General features: G+C 45.6%; 1 protein-coding gene across 4 annotated transcripts in view; it reads right to left on the bottom strand.

The window, feature by feature from the left end:
- Positions 1-9,737: 9,737 nt before the first annotated feature.
- Positions 9,738-18,882, bottom strand: part of PUM2 (pumilio RNA binding family member 2) — a 56,706-nt gene continuing 47,561 nt past the window's right edge. For all 4 annotated transcript variants that reach the window (XM_075201383.1, XM_075201382.1, XM_075201384.1 and 1 more), the window contains exons 17-22: positions 18,604-18,732; positions 17,362-17,499; positions 15,500-15,625; positions 14,756-14,877; positions 12,896-13,088; positions 9,738-12,370 (exon numbers count right to left, since the gene is read on the bottom strand). In XM_075201383.1, the coding sequence (XP_075057484.1) occupies positions 12,239-12,370; positions 12,896-13,088; positions 14,756-14,877; positions 15,500-15,625; positions 17,362-17,499; positions 18,604-18,732 (840 nt within the window). In that variant the 3' untranslated portion in view covers positions 9,738-12,238. The remainder of the gene's footprint in view (positions 12,371-12,895; positions 13,089-14,755; positions 14,878-15,499; positions 15,626-17,361; positions 17,500-18,603; positions 18,733-18,882) is intronic.

Raw genomic sequence — 18,882 nt, 5'->3', positions numbered from 1 at the left:
AGTCATTCCCCAGGACTATATTTATATAGTAAATTAAGTAAAGTTTCTGAAGTATTGGTATTTTTATTGTTTTGTACTGTTTCACCCTGTATAGTCGACTGTTTTGTACTGTGTACGGCGCCGCGGAAACCTTGTGGCGCCTAACAAATAAAGGATAATAATAATAATAATAAAGTATTTGCCTCCCTATTTTCGCCATCCTGAGATGGCCAAGCGATGAGAACCTAGCGGTACTCGTTTCACAACTGTCCATGATAAATAGGCTTAGTGCTGCCGGTGAAAGTGCTCTGCGCATGCAGAATCCCATAGGAAACGACAGGTACCCCATTCTGAGATGTCTATTTTAGATCTGTAGCAACCAAACATCGATAATTAGATTATAAGGTCATGAAGACTAGACTATTGTTTAACAGAAGCAATCCTTGTTTACCTAAACCACAGGAGATCTAGCTAGGTGTGGTGTCCCCCATCCTGTTACAAATCTAGCCAGGCTAGTGTTATGCTTAAAGCACAATGGAGTGAATAGCCAACATTACATTGTGCTGTATCCATTTACATAGATTGGAATTATTCTGCCCTGCTAGAATGTAAATAGCAAACAGCCTGAGACTGTAAGATTGTGCTGTTAGCTACATCTCTGGGCAAACAGTGACCGTGAAGCAGGATGGCTCAGCAATGTCGGGACTTGTGCTAAGTAGAGTAGAAGGAGCTAGTATCAAAGCGTAAGCCCACGTTCAGATATCCCAAGGTGGTCAGAATAAGACTGGTAATGCATTGTATGCTCTACCCTCGTGTCCGTTGTCCACACCTGTAATTATTACTCCTGTACATATGTTGGTTTGCGCTTGTTGTTGTTAATAAAAGATACCATTGGTGAAGTTGGATATCTGCCTGGGTGTAAAGCTGGGTACACAATACAGGGTTTTTGTCCAATATTCGGCTCAACCAGCCGACATACGACCGCTCGTTCAAAAGCCAGGTCAGTGTGTGCAGTGACACGATGGTCGAATGTCTGCCCAAATGGACGTTTGTCGCCTCATTTGGTTGGTCATAGCGTTAAATATTTTCGTTCCAATCTCGTTTTCGTTGTGTAGTGTGTATAAAATTCCGACCGATGTGTACAAAATTGCAATCATTGCTCACGACAACATGGCTGTAAAAAGTCGCTAAAGGGACGTCCACTCTTCCCTTTATCTTCTAAAACAAGGCTAGTGTGTATGCAGTCCATGGACCGAGCGATCGGACCATCGATCGCATGTAAAATCGATCAGCATAAAAAGTTGGTGGAAAATTCTGTAGTGTGTACCTAGCTTAAGTATTTACCCATGTACAGGGACAGGGGTCAGCCTCGGGAGACGCCATGTCCTCACAGAAAAATCCTGCATTCTCCCTGTATTTGGATAGCATCAACAGCAATGCTTGTAATGTGATTTTAGTGAATGATTAACACTTTTTCAAAGTGATTCTCTTCTCAGATATAAAATCCCCATTGATATTGCAGACCCTGAAAACATTAGCGCATTATATCAGCATTGTGTTTTATTACTAGTTTCCCATAAGGTATATATAGTATTTTTATTGATTGTGCATCATTATAAGAGGACAAGATCTGCGTCTCTCTTTCACTCTCATCACATCCTCCCATTCTCAGTTACAGGACTTTTTCTGGGCTCCACCCACTTTGTGGAATTCCCTCCCTCGCAGAGTAAGACTTTCCTCTAGTCTTCAAACCTTCAAGCGTTCTCTGAAAACCCACCTCTTCAGACAAGCTTATATTATTCCTCAACCACCATCTTAATCTCCCTAAATTACCCTATTACCACCCTCTACACAGCTAACGCAAGACAACAACTCTCTGACCTACATTGGTACACACACAGCCCACTCAGTACTTTTACCTTTGCATTCTAGCTGGACCTTTGTGCAATATAATGTAGCACATGCCCTTGTGTCTCAAACTTCAATTGTCCCATAGATTGTAAGCTTGTGAGCAGGGCCCTCTTACCTCTCTGTGTATATGTATTACCCAATATTGTCTTATTAATGTTTGTTCCCAATTGTAAAGCGCTACAGAATTTGCTGGCGCTATATAAATAAATGTTGGTGATGATGATGATAGTTGTGTCCTTTATGTTACGAGACACGGCGGGGACCTCAAGCCTCTGCGACTCACTGTGCCCGCAGACGCATCCCGACCATCTCCATGATGACCAGGATGTCACTTCCTGTATTCACCCCAGCCGTTGCTAAGGCAACGGTCGGGACACTCTTGTTTATACCCCGCCTCCCGGCATTAGGAGCAGCCGAGTGCCTGCACAAGTAATTAGAATTAATTAAAGAGCCTCTGAGGCTGATTATTACCTCCTGGGCTCTCTGCTTTCTATTGGCTAGTCTGTCTATATAAGGCAGGGAGGGCTTAGCCTGTCGGTTATAGCGTTCAGGTTGTTCTACGCTGACTATAAGACCTGTGAACATTACCAGCTCTAGGGGAAAGGCGGCTGCTATAGGTGATGACCTGTTATACAAGCTTAGGATAGTAACCATAGCTATAACACTTGAATAGTATTTTATATGTTCCGATTCCATGTGCAAGATTCCCTCCTAATGCATTTTCCCATTTCAGTTAATCCATTATTAATGACTGACTCTATTAAAGGAGCATGTAATCCTCTCATTCTCTCTCTCCTCTACTCCTGCACCCCTCCCCCCATCCAAATCTACCCGGTCCAGGCGCAATCTCGACACCCTTGATCCTGCTATTCTATCCTCTTCTCTTGAAACTCTCCTCTCTCCCCTTTCCACCCTGTCCTGACCTAATCAGGCAGCCTCCCTCTATAACCAAACCCTCTCCTCCGCCCTTGATGCGGTTGCCCCTGCCCAGCCCATCCACCTTCGCTGCTCCAATCCCCAACCCTGGCACTCCAAACTTACCCGTTTCCTCCAAAAATGCTCTCGTACTGCCGAATGCCACTGGAGAAAATCTCGCTCCCTGGCTGATTTCCTCCACTTCAAGTTTATCCTCTCCTCCTACAGCTCTGCCCTCTCGCTCGCTAAGCAATCCTTCTTTAAATCCCTCATCTCCTCCCAGTCCTCCAACCCCCGCCGCCCCTTCGCTACCTTTAACACTCTCCTGTCCCCCCCCCTCCATATCTGCCACTGACTTCACCTCCTTTTTCTCCTCTAAAATCGCGGCCATCAGACTTGAAATCTCCTCCTCCACCCACTCTTCCGCCACCCCCCCTTTTGCCCTTCCTCCCTCTCCCCCCAGCCACCAACTCCTTCTCTCCTTCCGCCCCACCTCGGGTGAGGAAGTCCACGCTCTCATTTCTTCTTCCCCCCCCTTCTACCTGCCCCAGGACCCTATCCCTTCTCACCTTCTTCGCTCCCTTTCCGCCTCCACCTGCTCCCACCTCGCTCACCTCTTTAATCTGTCCCTCTCCACCGGCATCTTCCCCTCCGCCTTTAAACATGCTTTCGTCTCACCCATTCTCAAGAAACCCAACCTTGACCCCACCTCACTCTCTAATTACCGCCCCATTTCCCTTCTCCCATTTGCCTCCAAAATACTCGAGAGACTTGTCTGCAACCGTCTCTCCACCTACCTCTCTGAACACTCCCTCCTTGACCCTCTCCAATCAGGCTTCCGCCCCCTCCATTCCACTGAAACTGCCCTGGCTCAAGTTACGAACGATCTCCTCTCGGCTAAAGCCATGGGCCACTACTCCCTCCTGATTCTCCTCGACCTCTCAGCGGCCTTTGACACTGTTGACCACCCCCTCCTGCTTCACACCCTTCAGTCCATTGGCCTCTCCAGTACCGTCCTCTCCTGGTTCACCTCTTACCTTGCCGACCGTTCCTTCTCTGTTTCCACCTCTGATTCTCTCTCCCCATGTTCCTCCCTTCCAGTCGGGGTCCCTCAGGGCTCTGTCCTTGGACCCTTACTATTCTCACTATACACCTCTTCTCTGGGTGCACTCATCAGCTCCTTCGGCCTCAAGTACCACCTTTATGCTGATGACACTCAACTCTACCTTTCCTCTCCTGATCTCTCTCCCTCCCTTCTCTCCAGGGTATCCGCATGTCTCTCTGCCATCTCCTCCTGGATGTCCTCTAGATTTCTTAAACTCAATCTTGCTAAAACTGAACTCATTGTCTTTCCTCCCTCTCGTACCTCCTTCCCCTCTGACCTCTCCTTCACTGTTGACAACTCATCTATCTCCCCTGTTCCCCAACTCCGCTGCCTAGATGTCATCCTCGACTCCTCTCTCTCCTTTGCCCCTCACATTCACTCTCTCACCAAATCCTGCCGTTTCCAGCTTCGCAACATTGCCTGCATTCGGCCCTTCCTCTCCCAGGATGCCACCAAATCTCTCGTCCACTCTCTGATTATCTCCCACTTGGACTACTGCAACCTTCTCCTTATCGGCCTCCCCCTCTCTCATCTCGCTCCCCTTAGATCTGTACTTAACGCCGCTGCTAGGCTTATTTTCCTTTCTCGCCGTTACACATCTGTATCCCCACTCTACCAAGCCCTTCACTGGCTCCCCTTTCCCTACAGAATCCTTTTCAAGCTCCTCACTCTGACTTACAAGGCCCTCGCCAACTCCACTGCTCCCTACATCTCTAACCTTATCTCTATTCACACTCCCTCCCGCTCACTGTGATCGTCCAACGATCGTCGCCTCTCTTCCCCTCTGATTACCTCCTCTCACGCACGTATCCAAGACTTCTCCTGCGCCGCTCTCCTCCATTGGAACAAGCTCCCCCGCTCCATCAGAACTTCCCCAAATCTGTCCTCTTTCAAACGAACATTAAAAACCCACCTTTTCCTTAAAGCCTTCCAGTCTCATGCCTAAACTCCCACCGGTCGGCTACCTCTCTTTCTCATCCCTTCTTCCCCTTCCTCGACTCCGTCTCCGTTTCTCCCATCTCATCCATGTGTCTGTCTGTCTTCCTCTCCCTTTAGATTGTTCGCTCCTTTGAGCAGGGCTCTCCTACCTTCTGTTTCCATCACTTTTAACTGCGCTCTCCAGCTACTCAGCTCACCTCCTCTCAGTCCCTCTGCCCTCTGTCTCCTCTCGCTTCTCTCCGCTCCCCTCAGTGACTCTCAACCTGTCATCCGTGCCCACCCTCTTGGGCCATAGTTACCTGCCTGTACTCACTTTTCCCCTCCCTCCCTCTCTCTTTCATGCTGTGCCTGAGCCCCCAGAGTTATAGTGCTTACTGTTACTTGTACAGTGCTGTTTCACCTTGTACTGTACCATTGTTTGTCCCTGTACGCCGCTACGGATACTTTGTGGCGCCCTATAAATAAAAATTAATAAATAATAATATAGGACTATAGATCAAGACCAGGACTCTAGAGAAATGGTTCCAGACTATGCGATCATACACTATATGGACAAAAGTATCCTTACACCAACAGGGATTCTAATTACTTTGTATTCCCATACATATACTTTAATATGGAGTTGGTCCCTCTTTTGCAGCAATAACAGCTTCCACTCTTCCTATAAGGCTAGCCACAAGATGTTGGAGTGTTTCTGTGGGAATTTGTGCCCATTCATTCTTTAGAACATTTATGAGGTCAGGTACTGATGTTGGACGAGAAGGCCTGACTCGCAATCTCTGTTTCATCCCAAAGGTTGGGGTTGAGGTCAGGGCTCTGTGCAGGCCAGTCAAGTTCTCCCACACCAAACCGTGTCTTTAGAGATTTGCTTTGTGCACAGTCATGTTGAAATAGAAAAGGGCCTTCCCAAATTGTTGACACAAAACTGGAATCATAGCATTATCCAAATGACTTGGTATGATGAAGCATTAAAATTGCTCTTCGCTGGAGATAAGGGGCTTACCCCAAACCCTAAAAAACAGCCCCATACCATTATCCCTCCTCCACCAAACTTTACAGTTGGCATAATGCAGTAAGGCAGGTAATGTGCTCCTGACATTCACCAAACCCAGACTTGCCCATCTGACTGCCAAACAGAGAGAGGCGTGATTTCTCACTCCACAGAACACGTTTCCACTGCTCCACAGTCCAGTGTTGGTGTGCTTTACACCAGTCCAACCAATGCTTGTCTTGGTGATGTGAGGCTTGCATGCAGCTGCTCGGCTATGGAAACCCATTCCATTAAACTACCACCGCAGGTTTTTGTGCTTACATTAATGTCAGTGGAAGTTCGGAACTCTTCTATGGAATCAGCAGAGTGTTGCCGACTTTTACGTACCATGTGTCTTAGCAGTAGTTGACCCCATCCTGTGAATTTACATGGTCTTCCGCTTCGTGACTAAACGCTTACATTTTCTAATATCACTTACAGTTGACTGTGGAATATCCAGCCCGGATGAAAATTCACGAACTTATTGCAAAGGTGGCGTCCTATCACAGTACCACGCTTGAAGACACTGAGCTCTTCAAAACCTGAGGCAACGGATCTGATTGAAACACCTCAATTCAGTAATTAACAGGTGTGGCTAAATACTTTTGTCCATATACTGTAGCTGTACAGCTTTCTATACAGGATACATTAACCCCAACTGATGACCAAGTTCCAGTGCGTTAGCGACAGCTGGGTCACAGATAAGCTCTCAATGTAAAACATAAAAACAACTTAGCTGTTTATAGTATATCTGTAGTGTTTCTGCAAGGTCTACTGAAAGATGGATTCCGCAGATACATAAATCTTCAGATATACTTTCATGTGTGAGGAAATGTTCTGTGGAAAGCAACTGGGTTGATATGAGCTGATATTTCAAATGGTCTAATAATAATTTCTCCCAGTTTGAGAGATGGTAGTGGTTGCTTCAGAGGTTTCGTATAGAGCCACTTTCTCTGTGACGTAAAAATTGGGTGTTACTTTACAACTTCTATCAGTGTCTTTGCTGATAATGTTCCTAAGCTTTTCGCAAAGTCTCCATGAAACTTTCCCGTACTTTAGATTCTGTAGCTACAGTTGGGATCTGCCACCAACTCCTGAATCTGGTATGGTTGAGCTGGTGATCGGAAGAGACCCTGAAAAAAGTCTTATTCCAAGGACACTGCGGAAATGCTGAGCCAAAATGATTTCAGCACCTTAAGTCATAGGGGTAAGTGACCAAAGAACTAGGTACATTTCATTGGGCACCATAGAAATCACTTGTTTTATATCCGTCACTGGTATGGTTCTACAGTTCTTATTTGAGAAGCAAGGGCCATAGTTGACCATCACAAAACTTTTATCATGTAGCCTAATGAGTTCTGAGGCTTCCTAACAACATTGACTGATACAGGTTCAGGTGAATTAAGAGTTTTGTGGTGGTTTACTTAAGAGCTGTTGGACTGTAAGACTGTCACATACTGCTGCCAACTCCAAAATGTTCCTTCATAAAGTATTAGGTCAACAGGAATTTATAGTTGGATAAATTCATAAAGGTCGTCGGGCGTTTCGACTCAGGCCAATTCATCATTTGCTTGCTTATAAAGTTCCTGACAGAACTGACATTCTCACATAGAAGAATCCCATGTGTTGTCCGCAATCCTTCGTCGGAACACGGCAGTGGGGCGTTTCCTTTGGAGCAGTTTATAGAGTCTATCTCCAGTAGTTACACATTGATTAGGATCTTCAAAAATTAGGCCTGTGGCTGAAATAAAATAATCCAGATCTTCTAACATATCATGTCTTGTCCTACAAAAGGAGGGACCCACGGCTTCCTCAGTCAAAAGGTTTATTATGTAGATCATCCTACCAATGGAATTTAAAAGTCTAAGTAAAGCTCGAAAATTTGTGCAGAAAAAGTTATTCCTTAAATTTTCCAGATGCTTCTGTTGATCTGTTATTTCCCTTGTGGAACACAATCTAGATTTTGGAATTCAGTAATTTTAGCTGTTTTTTTCCCAGTCCAATAAATGGACTTGCTCTAGTGAACTTCGTGTGAGTCTGATTACTTTTTGTTGAAATGAAAGACACCATTTACTCCTTTTTATTGGTTACAGGGAGTTAAAGGTTACCGTTAAATACTTGCTCCCAGAATTGCCTGATATGCAATTTTAAATATCTACAAAGCTGGATTTGCTCGGGGAATAAATTCTTTCGACTTGAAAAAAAAGATTTTGAGCACTTGGTCACGGCTTTTGTTCTGTGCAATGCACACACTACTTTTCAGCATTTATTAAAAAACGTTTTATAGTTAACAAATTGATTTGTTGTTGGCTTATTTGGATAATGTCCTTATTCTTTCAGATAATCTTGACATTCACCACAAATAATCACTTTATAATAAGTAAATAAAACAGCAGTACTCAGTCTAGTGACAAATTCTCTTTAAACTTAACCACACCGGAGGCCTCCACATTGTAGGCTGATCCTATATACAGCCTTATCAATTGGCTGGGTACCAGTTACATCACAGACGTACAGCATTGCCCAACTAATATTCCCAAGGCCTGACTCGATTCACTAGGAAGCAGTACCTCTTGAATATGATTGGCTACATTCTCATCCATACTAGCTCCACCCACAAAATGGCTGCCTGCAGTGTGTGTTGGTAGTCACATTTTATTATTATTATCATTTATTTGTAAGGCGCCACAAGGTGTCCGCAGCGCCGTACACGGTACAAACAGTAGACTATACAGTGTGAAACAGTACAGAACAATAAACAAAAATACCAATACTTCAGAAACTCCACGCAGGCTAATACAATAAGCATGGAGTAGAAGAACTGGTGAGGAGACAGGAGGGAAGACGGCGCTGCTCATGTGAGCTTACATCCTAAGGGAGGATAGACAGAACAGGCACAAGGGGAGTCAGAAGAGACAAAGGGAGAGAAGGGAGAGAGAGTGGAGGAGATGGGGGTTAAGTAGCTGGTTGGTAGGCGATACGGAAGAGGTGAGTTTTCAGTGCACGTTTGAAGGAGCACAGAGTAGGAGAGAGACGGATGGAACAAGGGAGGTCATTCCAGTGAAGGGGAGCTGCACGGGAAAAGTCCTGGATTCTGGAGTGGGAAGAGGTGATGAGAGTGGAGGAGAGGCGGCGATCATTGGCTGAGCGCAGGGAGCGGGTGGGAGTTTGAATGGAGAGGATAGAGATGTAGGGGGCAGTAGAGTGGGAGAGAGCCTTGTACGTGGTGGTGAGGAGTTTGAAAAGGATTCTATAGAGGAAGGGAAGCCAGTGTAAAGCAAGGCAGAGAGGGGAGGCAGAGGAGGAGCGGCGTGAGAGGAAGATGAGTCTAGCGGCCGCATTGAGTATAGAGCGGAGCGGGGAGAGGTGGGAGTGGGGGAGGCCAGTGAGGAGGAGGTTGCAATAATCCAGGCGGGAGATAATGAGTGCGTGGATGAATTTACAGGAAACCATCCAAGTTAAACAAAGACCTGAAATAAACAACTTGTTCCCATCATAGATGGGATGAGGGACTATTTGGTAAGAATGAAGTAAACTTATATAAAAATTATGGGATGAAAATCTTAAAATATTCTTGATATAGGGACTTTACCAAGTTTCTACATTGGTGGTGCCGAGTCTGCTTTAAGTGGTCACCATTCAGTAACATGTCACAGGTTCCCTTCTCTTTCCCATAATCCCTTTCTCTCCTCCTGTCAATCTTAGTGTGGTCATCCTCTCATTTACTGGCAAGACGTATCTGTGACATCATTTCGGGGGTGGGGCGTGTCGTCTTTAGGGGCGTGGTCAGGTCAGAAAGAGCCAATAAGAGAAATGTATCGATATATCCAAACTTTAACCAAATAAAACGGCAACAAGTGAAAGGATTAAAAAGTATTTTAATTATACACATGTGGTCACAATTCTGCCTTTTAAAAAGATCATTGGGAAATGTACATAAGGCCGCTTGTAAATGTACACCATCTATAGGTTATCGTTACACCGCTGTATGTTCACCAAAATCGTCAATAATTTACATACGTTTTTTTTTATTCATTTTTTTTTACTCCTGGCTTTTGAGCCGGCCAATCAAAAATACAGTACTTTTATACAAAGCAAGCCGCCGGGCCTTTCCGCGAGGTGCTTCCCCACGAACGTGAGAGAGAGAGAAATTTATATTATAATATAAATATCATACCCATTTTTCATTTTTATCTATGCAAAATGTACTGCACTGATTTCTATTAACATGTTACAGCCGTTGTATATAAACAAGAACAGTTTTCAGCGGTAGATAAATAGATAGCTGGTATTTATAATATTTATATATTTTTACGAAGCTGTATAAAGGCTTGTTTAAAAAAAAAACAAACAAAAAAACCTTGATTTAGAAGAAGAAAAAAAAAAAATTTTACATTATACAACACTATTCGCCAAGGCAAAATAGAGACAACCCAAATGTACACTAAAATGAAAAATATCCTAGCCCCTTCCCGGACGAGGAGGGAGAAACGATCGACATGTACAGCCAAAGAGGTTTACAAATGTACATCTGTACAACCAACTACAAAATAAGCAAGGCTCATATTAAACATTGAAACTGTAAACAGTCACCTACTCATTAGTTACACTTCTACAATACAAAGCATATTTTCATATAAACAGAAAGAAAATGACAAACTAAGCCATTTCAAGATTTTTTTTTTTTTCTTTTACATCGGTTTTTTATCATGCGTTAAATGTCAAGCCGTCAACGGGGCTTTTTAACCTCTAACCTAAACCTACTTGTTTCGGCTAATTCATGACAGCAAAAAGTAAATTTCTAAAGCTGCTATTAAAATGTCACACCATTTTATATGCAAGGGGAGAAAAACAAAAAACCACATTAACGTTATGACCATTGCGGAACGAAGCAATGATTCATTGTCGGTGCTTCAGTACGCGCTGAAGAGAGAGAGAGAGAGAGAAAAAACGATGGAGCCGTCTTCTGTAGACTCCGGTGTTGAGTGTTTGCTGAGCAAATTAGGCTTTTCAATATTTAATGTAGCAGCCTGTTGGTTGCAATGAACCACAATGGAGGAATTCATCAAAGCCTCCAATCGCATGCTAGAGCTCACTACATGATTTGTTGCACCCGTGATTACTGAGAGTGAATCTCCTTTTATTCTTTACTATTGCAGACTCCAATGGTGCATGTACAACTATATTTATTTTATTAAAATAATAATAATATTAACAAGCACCGTGAATTGCCTGCTGCTTGGAAAATCATCGTACATTTATTAGTAGGAAATAGAAGAAAAATTAAAGCATTTTCTTGCTTAGTGATGTGAGATCAAGGGTGTGTCCACACTCAAGTCTCCCCGACCGTCCGGTCATTTGTGAACGCCAATGCTCAGCGGTGTCGTTCAGAATGACCGAGGTCACTTATCCTGGTCGTCGAGGATTGAAAAAACAAAAACCAAACCAAAGACAAAGCTTAAGGCGCACCCGTTGTCTACATATAATCATATAGTGCAGGCCGTGAGAAGGCTGCCTGTCAATTCATTAGAAGCCAGTAACGCGGAGGCACTAATCGCTAGGAAACGGTGACATAATTCACCGTAGAACAGTCACGTGACTGAGGTAGAAGGCACACTGCGTCTCATGCCCGGGTAATGTCGCCGTTTCTTAGAGAACAGGATGCATTGTCAGGAACACTGGCACAGCCTAACAAGACTGTTGCCTCCGTAATATTACTGGTACCCCCCCTCCCCCCAGGCGGCCTTCGCGTGAATATTGGGTATAGCCCACAAAATGGTTTTGACCACTGCATGCCAGTGACTGGTATGCTTTAAGCAATTCATCTATTATCATTTATGTGCCCGTATCCAATTGCCTTCCTGTGGAAAAGACCTTTAAAAGTATTTAAAAAAAACAAAAAAAAAATATAATATGCAACAGAGTAAGACTAGAAATCTATTTACAAATGAACGCTCCCTGCTTCGGTCCCCGGGAGACTCACCCAATTGGCAAAACCAGCGTATTAAAATACTTTACTTTTTTCCCTTTAAAAACTACCACTTTTTACAGGAACTTTACAAGGTAAAAATGTACAAAATATGTGACAGTTTGATACACTTACATCATTTACAGGCTCTGGTTATATACTAGTCGGGCAGTTGGGTGAGTCTCCCGCCGCAGTCAGGGAGTGGAGGGCGAGAAAGGCCCAAAATCTTTATCAGAGCCACAGTAAGAATTTATATGAAGGGGGGGAGGAGGGACAATAAATAGCGTGGTACACATCAGATATTCTGATAGGAAGCGAGGTGGGAGGGTTGGATGGTTCCTCGTACATAAGAGGTGTATGTGTATTGTATTTTCTGGTTGTGGGGCCTTCCCTAGAGCATTCCGTTTGACGGCCCGATCATTGGCCCCAAGTCAGTGCTAGTCTTCATGTAATACTTCTCCAGCTTGGCCAATATATGCTTCCCATATGTATATTTACGAAGCGTTGTGATGTGTGGTCGGATCTAATAAGGGGAGAAAAAGAAAAATCATGCTGATTATTTGGAACAGAACACAGCTTTATATGGATCTAAAACAAAATTTGAATTAGGAGCACAACGGTACACAATAGTGTAAGCCGCCTGCTGAATGGACATGCAAGCTCTCCTCCAATCAGCAAGCGACCGTCATTCTGGCACTAACGGAGGGTTCTCAGAACATCATCAACGATTTATATAGCACCAGCAAGTTCCGTAGCGCTTAACAACTAGGGACAAAAGTAGTAATAGCCAATACTGGGTAATGCAGACAAAGAGGTGCCCTACCCGCAAGCTTACAATCTATGGGACATGAGGCACCATTTAATATGTACTTCTTCACAAACGTGTCGGGTCTTTAAACAAAGAAAACTTTTGTTAAATTCCTTTAATTCAAGGGGACTTTACCACAGGGCAAAATATTCTGTACAGACATGAATATGAAAAGCAAACGTTGTTATAAATGAGGCAATACTTGGAGAAGTAACGGTGACTAAGAGCGGGTTTATTTACCTTATGCATGATGATTTTGCGCTGAGCAGATTCAGCCATGTCAATCATCTTCTGCACAACGTAGTTTGCATACTGGTCCTTCATCATGGTGTATAAGGCACTGTGAGGACCATCGTTTTGGCAGCAGACCTCATCGATCAGCAGGGCTCTCTCAGCGCGGGACGAGTGGGTGACGCACTTCTCCACAACATTACTAAGGAGAGAAGAGGCAATCCTATTAATATCCTTGATAGAGTATGCGCGTGTACAACATTAGTAAACTGTGTCACACAAACATAGCACAACGACAGCTTACAATACTTGTATAACTAACAGGATGATTACGGACATGAAGCCGGAGGGATAGTATAGACCAGTGGTTCCCAAACTTTTGCAGTTCCAAGCACCCTTAGAGTCTCCATAATTTTTTCAAGGCACTCCTCCAAAATAATTACAGAGCAGTCCTGTTTTATATGTAGTTGGGTCAAAATAACCCAATAAGTATTTAGGTCAGGACAGAAATAATTATTTTAAAAAAATACACATAAATCCAAGGGAAAAGTGGAATATTTTTTTCAATTATATTTCTGTCAAAGAATAATTTACAGCTAACTCACACTCTGCCGCCCCTCTGCGCCTCCACACACTCTGCCGCCCCTCTGCGCCTCCACACACTCCGCCGCCCCTCTGCGCCTCCACACACTCCGCCGCCCCTCTGCGCCTCCACACACTCCGCCGCCCCTCTGCGCCTCCACACACTCCGCCGCCCCTCTGCGCCTCCACACACTCCGCCGCCCCTCTGCGCCTCCACACACTCCGCCGCCCCTCTGCGCCTCCACACACTCCGCCGCCCCTCTGCGCCTCCACACACTCCGCCGCCCCTCTGCGCCTCCACACACTCCGCCGCCCCTCTGCGCCTCCACACACTCCGCCGCCCCTCTGCGCCTCCACACACTCCGCCGCCCCTCTGCGCCTCCACACACTCCGCCGCCCCTCTGCGCCTCCACACACTCCGCCGCCCCTCTGCGCCTCCACACACTCCGCCGCCCCTCTGCGCCTCCACATACTCTACGCCTCCACACACTCTGCCACCCCTCTACGCCTCCACACGCTCTGCCACCCCTCTGCGCCTCCACACACTCTGCCACCCCTCTGCGCCTCCACACACTCTGCCACCCCTCTGCATCCCGGGGCCAGGAAGAGAAAAAAAAAACAAAAAAACTTGCCAATCCGGCAACGCCCGGGACCCAGCCATCCTCGGCTCTCCTGCCGTTTGTCATTGAATGTCGGACGTGATGATGTCACGATCGACATTCAGTGATAAACGAGGAGGGAGGATGCTGGGTCCTGGGCGCTGACGGATTGGCAAGTTTAGTTTTTTTTTTCTCTCTCTCCCTGGCCGCGGCAGCCCTGGGAGCCGCGGCGCACACTTGGGGAACCGCAGGTACAGGCTATGGCACCACCTGGGTAGGCAGTTACCTGGTCATCTGTTGTTAAACCGAGCAGTATTTTAGAAGGAAAAGTGAAACTTTTTATATAATGAGAGGTTGTACTTTGAGGTGACAATGCAGACGCAGCTTTAGATTATCCTGCTGAAGTCCTGAGAGCAGATATGAGGCTAAGTGTGTGTAATGTACCATCTACCTGCACTGGTGCAAAACAGACACAATTTACTTATTTGCATTGTAAATGAGGTACACTGCAATTACCTCTCAAACACTCCCCTCCCATAAACAGGGACAGGTCCTCCTATTTTATATTCCTACAGTTGGGAAAACGAACTGATTAACTCTTTGTATAACTTTTTTGGGTTGCACCAAGTGTAACTATGGGAAGAATCATGGATTAATCTTTCAATACATTATGAACGAGATCACTTACCTGGCAAACTTGTGCTGACTTAATGACAGAACCTTCCCTCTTATTTCAGACACAATCTTGCTCTTGTCTTCTGATCGGCCATGTTCTAGAACATGCTGGATGACGTAATTCCCATACTGATCCTGCAAGCAGAGGTGACAAGTCCACATGAAACAATTGTTTTGATTGCCAAGCATTTAAAATGTTGCCAGTACTAAACGAGTGCTAGAGGCTAGCGCTGCCTACGCTGGGCGCCCGCGCTAGAGCTGCCTACGCTGGGCGCCCGCGCTAGAGCTGCCTACGCTGGCCGCCCGCCCGCGCTAGAGGCTAGCGCTGCCTACGCTGGCCGCCCGCGCTAGAGGCTAGCGCTGCCTACGCTGGCCGCCCGCGCTAGAGGCTAGCGCTGCCTACGCTGGCCGCCCGCGCTAGAGGCTAGCGCTGCCTACGCTGGCCGCCCGCGCTAGAGGCTAGCGCTAGGTGGTATCTGCTCAGACAGGGGGCAATTCTGAGTGTAATTACTTACTTTATGATGCAGTAGATTCAAGTCTAATATAATGTGGTGGTGGACATGTTAACATTTGGCTAACAGTATTTAATTATACGTGGCTTTTATTGTAATACAAGCAACATTTTACTTGTGTCAGGTAAAATCAAACTGTTGTAAACCTAAAGACAAAAACATAGGTTCTAATGATGCAAATGGGTCACTATATGGAGATGAGGCTTGAAGATTGTTACTACGAATGCTCTAGAAACAGGTATTACCTGCACCAGCTGTTCTGTGCTCTGATGTAATTCCTCCAGAATAGGCATGGTCTGCTCAATTGTGCAATGTTCCAGAATACGTTGTATGACTCTGCAGCCATAAGGATGAGTGGAAAGCACATACACCTGTGGGTAATAACAGCACATTAAGAATAAACATCTATACATAAATAATCTAAATCACTGCAAAATGGCACATGTCTCAGTGATGGCACTGGTTCCTAGAGAACAGACAGGCTGCCCTTCTCAGTGATGGCACTGGTTCCTAGAGAACCGACAGGCTGCCCTTCTCAGTAATGCCACTGGTTACCAGAGAACAGACAGGCTGCCCTTCTCAGTGACGGCACTGGTTCCTAGAGAACCGACAGGCTGCTCTTCTCAGTGACGGCACTGGTTCCTAGAGAACCGACAGGCTGCCCTTCTCAGTGACGGCACTGGTTCCTAGAGAACCGACAGGCTGCCCTTCTCAGTGATCTCACCGGTTCCTAGAGAACAGACAGGCTGCTCTTCTCAGTGATGGCACTGGTTCCTAGAGAACCGACAGGCTGCACTTCTCAGTATTATCACCGGTTCCTAGAGAACCGACAGGCTGCCCTTCTCAGTGATGGCACTGGTTCCTAGAGAACCGACAGGCTGCCCTTCTCAGTGATGGCACTGGTTCCTAGAGAACCGACAGGCTGCCCTTCTCAGTATTATCACCGGTTCCTAAAGAACCGACAGGCTGCCCTTCTCAGTGATCTCACCGGTTCCTAGAGAACCGACAGGCTGACCTTCTCAGTGATCTCACCGGTTCCTAGAGAACAGACAGGCTGCTCTTCTCAGTGATGGCACTGGTTCCTAGAGAACCGACAGGCTGCCCTTCTCAGTGATGGCACTGGTTCCTAGAGAACTAACAGGCTGCCCTTCTCAGTGATGGCACTGGTTCCTAGAGAACTGACAGGCTGACCTTCTCAGTGATGGCACTGGTTCCTAGAGAACTGACAGGCTGCTCTTCTCAGTATTATCACCGGTTCCTAGAGAACCGACAGGCTGCCCTTCTCAGTGATCTCACCGGTTCCTAGAGAACCGACAGGCTGCCCTTCTCAGTGATCTCACCGGTTCCTAGAGAACTGACAGGCTGCTCTTCTCAGTGATGGCACTGGTTCCTAGAGAACAGTCAGGCTGCTCTTCTCAGTGATGGCACTGGTTCCTAGAGAACAGACAGGCTGCTCTTCTCAGTGATGGCACTGGTTCCTAGAGAACAGACAGGCTGCTCTTCTCAGTGATGGCACTGGTTCCTAGAGAACAGACAGGCTGCCCTTCTCAGTGATGGCACTGGTTCCTAGAGAACGGACAGGCTGCCCTTCTCAGTGATGGCACCGGTTCCTAGAGAACAGACAGGCTGCTCTTCTCAGTGATGGCACTGGTTCCTAGAGAACAGACAGGCTGCCCTTCTCAGTGATGGCACTGGTTCCTAGAGAACAGACAGGCTGCTCTTCTCAGTGATGGCACTGGTTCCTAGAGAACAGACAGGCTGCCCTTCTCAGTGATGGCACTGGTTCCTAGAGAACAGACAGGCTGCTCTTCTCAGTGATGGCACTGGTTCCTAGAGAACAGACAGGCTGCTCTTCTCAGTGATAGCACTGGTTCCTAGAGAACAGACAGGCTGCCCTTCTCAGTGATGGCACTGGTTCCTAGAGAACAGACAGGCTGCTCTTCTCAGTGATGGCACTGGTTCCTAGAGAACAGACAGGCTGCCCTTCTCAGTGATGGCACTGGTTCCTAGAGAACAGACAGGCTGCTCTTCTCAGTGATGGCACTGGTTCCTAGAGAACGGATTCCCTGTGTGAGTACCCTTGAAGAAATGTAGAGACTGTACACACCTGTCCTTTGAAGGCATCAATAATGAACTGGAGGGACTGCGGCTGGACACACTCAATACACTTCTGCACCACGTGGTTTCCGTTCTGATCTTTCACACACTTCAGTACATGTCCGTCCAGCTCCTTCACCATCTCACTCTGGAGAGACGAGATTACACACAGCGATTACATACTCCATGCTTACAACACAGGAAGCTCAATAGGTTTACTAAACAGTCTAAATAAAATGGGCTATAATCTAATTTGTAGATATGCTAAAAAAAAATGAAAACAAAAACGGCACTAAAAGACGCCTTGATGTAAATAGTTTTTTTTTATATACAGCCTGTATGTGCAAACTGTTCCTAACTCTGAAAATCATCTAAGTGGATCATTTTTAATTCCTTGAACACCTTAAAATATTGAAGGGATATCAGCCTATTCCTCAAATAACCTCGTTGCAGTACTGGGAAGAATAGATTCTGCTGGGTAGTGGTAACATAAGCCAACACTGGGGAATATATAGGGTTTCTGATTTCAATACTGAGTTTATTTAGAAGGAGATAAAGTTATATTGTCTTTACTATGGCTGCTCCCATTTTACTTCTTGCACATCATTGTAATGTACTGCGATATGTTTTCCTAGAGTCCTCCCTTCAATAACAGTTAAAGAAAATATATAAAATAAAAATTTGGGCTGCATAGCATGAGATAAGTATGGACACCCCCATTCACTGGAAGGTCATCCGCTGTGATTTTATGTAGCACTGTCTGCAGACGGCCGTTCCCGCACAAACACGGATCATCATGGTCCATGATCATTTTCAGCCACATCCTGAACTGATGCGAATAGGATACAGCATTTGTTTTAGGTCCATACCCACTGATATTTACATCCACTAAACGGCTGGAATCAATCCGTGTGTGTGTACTTATACAGAATTAATGCAGAATGATTTTACAGCATCAGAGGAGATGAAGCAACTACAAATAATTACAGTAATACAACATCTGACTGAACATGGATCAGCCGGGCAGTCCTCTGGAACTCTACTCCTAGTTAGTGTCAGTGTCATAATCTGGCGCCACCTTGTGGTTGTTTATGAGCATTGCTGCTTATAAGTTACAGCATTAGTAGATATTTACATTTAGAATTTACCTCCTAGTAACAGTTTAATCAGAATCCACATTTAGCTTTGGAGCTGTGAACAGCTTACACCTCTACAGTCTTAAAAGTACTTGCTCAGTATTAACGCTAGTTACCTGCTGATCTGGAGATATGGACTCTAGAGCCTTCTGAATGACCCGGCAGCCATACATCTGTAAAGCCAGAGGAAGTACGTGGCCGCGTATACGTGTGGCCAGCGCCAGCTTCTGGTCCATGCTGCCAAACTGAAAAATAAACATACCCACGAGGATCTCGTGTCAAACACGCTCAGCGTAAAACTTAATGATCTCGGCGGTATATGGGCAGTAATTCTAAGGATAACACGGCGTGGCTGTCAGGCAGTTATCTATCTGCTACAGCGCAAGGAGAAGAAC

This window comes from Mixophyes fleayi, chromosome 3 (genome assembly GCF_038048845.1).
Source record: "Mixophyes fleayi isolate aMixFle1 chromosome 3, aMixFle1.hap1, whole genome shotgun sequence".
Lineage (NCBI taxonomy): Eukaryota > Metazoa > Chordata > Amphibia > Anura > Limnodynastidae > Mixophyes > Mixophyes fleayi.
Note: the sequence above shows the minus strand (reverse complement) of the source record. Positions and strands in the feature narration are given on the sequence as shown.